At 44.9% G+C, this 6,030-nt stretch overlaps 1 protein-coding gene across 1 annotated transcript in view; it reads left to right on the top strand.

Moving 5' to 3' along the window:
• Positions 1-3,931, top strand: part of Lrrc1 (leucine rich repeat containing 1) — a 114,637-nt gene extending 110,706 nt beyond the window's left edge. The window contains exons 13-14 of the mRNA XM_005347603.1: positions 670-806; positions 2,498-3,931. Coding sequence (XP_005347660.1) covers positions 670-806; positions 2,498-2,656 — 296 coding nt within the window. The 3' untranslated portion in view covers positions 2,657-3,931. The remainder of the gene's footprint in view (positions 1-669; positions 807-2,497) is intronic.
• Positions 3,932-6,030: the final 2,099 nt, after the last annotated feature.

Raw genomic sequence — 6,030 nt, forward strand, 5'->3', positions numbered from 1 at the left:
CATTGCTACAGTATCTTTAAATCCAGACTGATGGTGGAGGATTTCCAGTTAACAACATTGCTACAGTATCTTTAAACCAGTGAATTGTTTATTTTGAGTCATTGTATCTTAGTTTTATAAATTTTGTGATTTTAAGAATATTCACACACATATCAAAATGATGGTATGAATCCATTGCTGAGAGAGATGTGTTTGGTAGGAATACTAGAATCTCTTGAGCTGGAACACTCCAAAGTGATCTTGCTGGCCTCAAGAAAGTGTAACAAAGTGTCATGAAAGAGGAGAGTACCAGCCTCCCTCAACTGCAGCCATACCATGGTCAAAAACAAAGCAAAAAGCTGCACTTCCTTTGTGAAAAGAGCCACAAAGCACCGTTAGTGTGTTTTAACCTTCTGTGATGAAACGTTCAGCACCCCAGTTCTGCACATCCCTCAGAGGGTCCCAGTGGAGTTCCCTTATAGGGGACCAGTTCTGCCCAGGCCTTTTTGCTTCTTGTTTCATATTTTAACCGAAAGCAAGGGTTGGAGGTTGCAACAGTGGTCTGTCTTCCTTATTTTTGGCACTGTGGGCCTCCGTGTGGATTCTGACCAGAGAGCCACTAAATTATAGTGTATCCATTCTGAATCCCATAGCCAGCATTCCCTGCTGATGTTGTCTTTGTCACTGCAGAGAGCCTGCCTCGCTGTGGTGCCCTGGAAAGCCTGGTGAGTGACGTTCCCGAGGATGCCTGGAATGACCGCACAGTACACAGAGTTAGTGCAATCCGGTTTTTGGAAGATGAGAAGGATGAAGACGAAAGCGAAACGGTATGGGGGTGGACATTCATCCAAGCTGGGCAGTGGCGCCTAATATGGGTTTTCTTTCTCTTTTTAAAAGATTTATTCATTTATTATGTATATAGTGTTCTATCTGCATGTATACCTGCAGGCCAGAAGAGGGCGTCAGATCTCATTACAGATGGTTGTGAGTCGCTGTGTGGTTGCTGGGAGTTGAACTTAGGATCTCTGGAAGAGCCAGTGCTCTTAACCACTGAGCCATCTCTCCAGCCCTGGTGTCTTCATTTCTTTGTGATAGTTTCCCTTTTTGTCCCCATTTTTTTTTCTCTAAAATTGACACTTGCTTTATTTCACTTGTGTGAATGAAATCCTTTCCTATCTTCAGTACTGCTCATGACTGGGCTGCGTTAATTCCGTTCACGTGTCATTGTGTGACTCAATACGAGACATCTCTCTTCTGGCATATTGGACCACCTTGGCCCTTATGTAGAGTGTTGTGATCTTGGCTGAACTATCTTGGCAAGTTTCCATTTAGAAATCAGAAATATATTTGAAGCTCAGCTCTCCCGTTCATATTTGAACATGTCTCTCAGACACACTGTGTCTTGGCTCTGAACTTGATACTGAGGCTGGTTCTTTTCTGAAAGATTTTCATTTTCAGTCACGTGTGTGCATGTGTGTCTCTGAGTATGCATGCTGCCCAGGGAGGCTGGAAGAGGCTGTCGGGTGCCCAGGTACTGGCTGTAGTCACAAGCAGTCGTGATCCACCCAGCATGGGTGCTGGGAACCGAGCCTGGGGCCTCTGGAGGAGCCATGGTGGCTCCTCACCCCTGCACCGTTCCTCCAGCCCCGACTCGAGCTCCTTAAACTCCAGCAGTTGGGCTTTCTCAAGCAGTCGGAGAGGTGTTTGCAACCCCTCCCCCAGACAAGGGCTACTTTAAATTTGTCTTTAGTAGTCCAGCTGTCACCAGAAGGGGCTCAGTAGGGAGAAAAGTGGGAACAAGGCACAGTAAAGGAACTTCAAAGTCGGTGTTTCTTTAATGCTTCCCACCGAGGGTCCCTAGCGCAATTATTTCAATGGTTGTTTCACTACCTCGGTAATGCTCTTTGTTAGGCTAATGTGCTTGAGATAGGTCTCTGGGAGATGGAAGCGCTGCTTTGTGAGATAATGAGCTTCCAGATATTAATTGAGGGGGAGATGCTCTGCCTGCTCAGCCCTGTCACTTACTCTCAGCGCTGTGGTCTTTCTTAGAAGAGCGTGTTCTTCCATCAGGGCAGCGAATGGCACAGCAATCCCACCAGTAAAGCCTTCTTCTTCGCTTTCTCTTCTTCAGCCCCAGAGCCTCGAGGGGTAAAGGAAACCAGAGCCACTCTGAGTAACAGAAGAGCATTCTAGTAAATTTAATTTAGGATATTTATTTGGTTTTCTTCTTTATTCTATAATTATATCTTAAAATTTCCATCAACACATAGAAACTTATTTCATACTAATATTTTTAAATGTATTCCTTTATTCTAAAAGTAATGTGTTCCATCATGACTGCGATGTTCCTTCACTGTTCTGTGAGCTCTGGGTGGGCAGCCCATGAGTGCACAGAGTTGGGAAGAAAGCTGCTTCCCTGGGTCGCGGGTTTCTGAAGCTGTAAACTATGTATGGGAATGCTAATGCTCTGACGCAGTAGTGGATAAAACCAGACACTCGGGCCTCTGTTTGCTTGCAGAGAACTCTTCAGAGGCGAGCCACGCCACACCCAGGGGAGTTAAAGAACATGAAGAAGACGGTGGAAAATTTACGGAACGACATGAATGCCGCTAAAGGACTGGATTCCAACAAAAACGAGGTCAACCACGCCATTGACCGAGTGACGACATCGGTGTAGCAAGGTGTAGCATTCGCCCCTGAGTTCTACCTGCTGTGTCTTCCCTGCTGTGCGCCCGTGGAGCCTCCTGCCATCCTTGTGTCTACCGTCCCGTGCCAGGATGCCGCTCTCGCACCAAGTGCCTTACGCATCCCTCAGCCACTCATCGCACCCACTGTTTCTCAATCCCAGTTGTTCATAATAAGTAGAATACACTACTGTCAACCTCTGACCTTCGTTTTTGTCTTATGTCGGGGTTAGAGCAGGAAGGGGAATTACAGCCCTCTTCCCTCCATTGAGTGCTGGACATTTTGAACCTAAGTTCTTACGGACCGACTGATGAGAGGAAGCTTTATGTATGGGAGAAAAAGATACTTTTTTAACCTTTCTTGGCAGCTCAGATGGTGTAAATTTTAAAATTTTGTATAGGTATTTCATAACAAAAATTATGTATTTCTTTGTTATTTTATCTTGAAGACGGTACATATTTTCATATTTGTGGAGTAAAGCAAATTAGGCCTAAAGTATTCGTTTCTATCTGTACCATCCACTTCGTGCCTTACTGTATCCTGTCCTGTCACACCAGTTGTAAACAGTGGCATCCTTGAGCAGCAAGATGGGGATATGAGTGTGGTCATATTAAAGCAGTATTGCAGTTTGAGTAGTAATGTACCAGATGGGTTTATTTTTTAACCAGAAAGATGAATTTATTAGTGATTTGTAAGTTTCATCCTGTGATTTCTTCGAAAAGATGAGTCAAAGGATTAGATTGCTGCTGATACGTCACCTCATATGCTCGCCCTCGTCCTCAGTTCTGAGTGCAGCACCAGGCTGTGCCTGCGCCAAAGGTGTGTGCCATTTGTGTAACGATGTACAGCAGAAAAGCGCAGAAGAAAAAAAAAAGCCTGGTTCAGAAATTCAGTGGATCAATAACTTATGTACTGCAAAAGAATGACTTTTATTGGAGAAAGCTTTAAAAGTTTTATATCCAGATAAAAGACCACAATAAAGCAAAATAACCTATACCCCAATAGAAACGTTGCTATCTTTATACAAGTGCACTTTGATTTGTAAATAGTTTTAATCAAAGCATAACAAAACACTGCTTCAAGATTTCCTTCTAAATCTGCTAAATCTGTTAAGGGGTCTGTTTTTAATGTGTTTCTGTTGCTTCCTTTATGTATGCTGTGATGAAAGAGACATGCAAAGTGCCAGGCGCCTTGTGGTATGGGCGAAATCATGGGGTTTTGGGGAGGAAGGGGGTTCCCTGTGAAATAAACTCATCATGGACATTGGCCATATAGCTTTTTAAAAATCATTACTTTGTGTGTTCAAAATGGTAGTGGGTAATTGAGTTCTTGGGTAGAGTATTTCTGTCTGCTGCGTGTCTAGGTTTTAGCCAGTTTTGAGAAGCTTCTGGTGAGATTTCATTCATGAGTCATTTTTCCACACAGGGCAGAGCCCAGAGCTCCTTCAGTGTGGGCTCTTCATTGTGAGCTGTGGCATCTGGCCAGTTGGACTCCTTGGAAACCCGCTCTCAGCCAGGCTAATGCAATTCCTTCTCTTGTGTCCATCAGCTTAGGTCAGTACCTGCCGCCACTGTTGCTGTGCCCGTGTGCCTATGCATTTCTCACACCCTGGAGGAAGAGTGCATGGTGTTGAATGGTTCTCAGCTTTGCCTACTCATCGGTAGGGACCCATTTTCTTTTCTCCATTTTAAGAGTTTGACATACTCTGATTTTAAAACTTTAAAACTGATAGTTGTAATTCAAGGACCGAATCTATATAAATAGAGAATTTTTACTTTGAGAGAGTCATCTTGACTCTGAAAACCAAACCAAACTTTCCCCGTGTATTTTGTTCGTGGTTTTCATAGAAAAGCCACTACTTACCCACTCCGTTTTATCCTGGCTTTAGTGAATGGGTGGAGGTAGGGCCACACAGAGATCAGGGGAGGAGAGAGAATTGCCATAGGAAATGCTTTGTGCCTAATTATTTGCTTCCTTCGGCCCCGTTTCCTTTATGCCGTGTCCACCCAGCTGGTTTGTTCTGGTTTGGAGTTTGGGGCTTGAGAGGTTTTGTTTCATCTTGACCTTTTATGTTGGCTAATTCTGTGGCACTCTCAAACTTCAGGGGGATGGAGCCAAACCTCTGCTCTACAGTGCAGTCAGTACCAACTCAACAGCCCCAGCCTGGGAATACCCAGGCTTTCTAGGAAGGGGAAAGCTTCCTGCCCAGTAGCCAAGCTCCTGACCTTTCGCCGGGGTGTCAGGGGCAGGGTGTGAGAGTGGGCAGCACCAGTCACCAGTGGTCACCACCACTTTTCTCCCTGCCCCTCCCTGCCCTTTAGGAAGGGCTGGAATTCCGTCTTCCACTCTGAGGATAATAGGTAAAGGAAGGAAAAGATAACGTTTATAGGAACATACTAACCTACGTTGCTTCCACGATCTTTCATTTCCTCCCTTTTTATCAACTGAGTTATATATCGTGGTTAAAGCGATAAAACAACAAAGCCCACAACCTTAGAGGAGATAAAGTCAAAGAGAGATAGTCACTGGTGACACAAGTGGTGACCAGCAGGAGACTGCCCAACCATTACCAACATGGTGGTTTTCTCGCAGATTCTAAAGAAATATTGATAACCCGCCAGCTCTGAGAGTACTAACGGTTATCTGTGAGCGCAGGAACACCAGCCGTTTCGTCCAGCGGCCCTTGTGCCATCCTCTGGGAGACTGCCATACCCATGAAGACGGATGAGTGGATGGATGAAGGTCGGGGAAACCATGTCTGTCAGGAAGTGACTCTGAAAAGCCAGTCCTGTCCCTGTGAAACTGCCCTCCTTGTGCCATGGGCACCCAGCTTTTCAAAGAACCAATTAAAACAATGTTTTAAAATAGCCCTCAGCTTTCGATGGTGGGATATTGAAGACACCCCAAAGTAGAGTTCTCTGATGGGTCTTGCCATGTCTGTCACTCACCTTCACCAAGTATCAACACAAAATCAAAAGGCTTGCTGTTTGAAAAAGGTCTTAAAATTATGTTTTACTATATATGCAAGAAAAAGACGACCACGCGGGTGCTTAAAAAAAAAGGAAGGACGGGAAAGAAAAGAAGGACCTAAGTGTACTCTCTTGGAAATACCATTTTGGAGTTAATTTTGAGTCAAGATGCCAATGAAATCATGGGTTTGAATCCCAGCCATGCCACGTGGATTTGATTAAGCGACTTTGCCTCTAAGAGCTTTGAGGAGGACTAAGTGGAATATAGGGAGCACACGCTGTCAGGAAATGGATGGTTGCTGTTATTACAGGCCTTGCTGCTGTGACAGTGATGTCACTAGCTCTGCGATCCATCCCGGCTAGCAGTATGTGAGCAGGCAGGCGGCATGCTCAGGCG

This window comes from Microtus ochrogaster, chromosome 5 (assembly GCF_000317375.1).
Source record: "Microtus ochrogaster isolate Prairie Vole_2 chromosome 5, MicOch1.0, whole genome shotgun sequence".
Taxonomy (NCBI): domain Eukaryota; kingdom Metazoa; phylum Chordata; class Mammalia; order Rodentia; family Cricetidae; genus Microtus; species Microtus ochrogaster.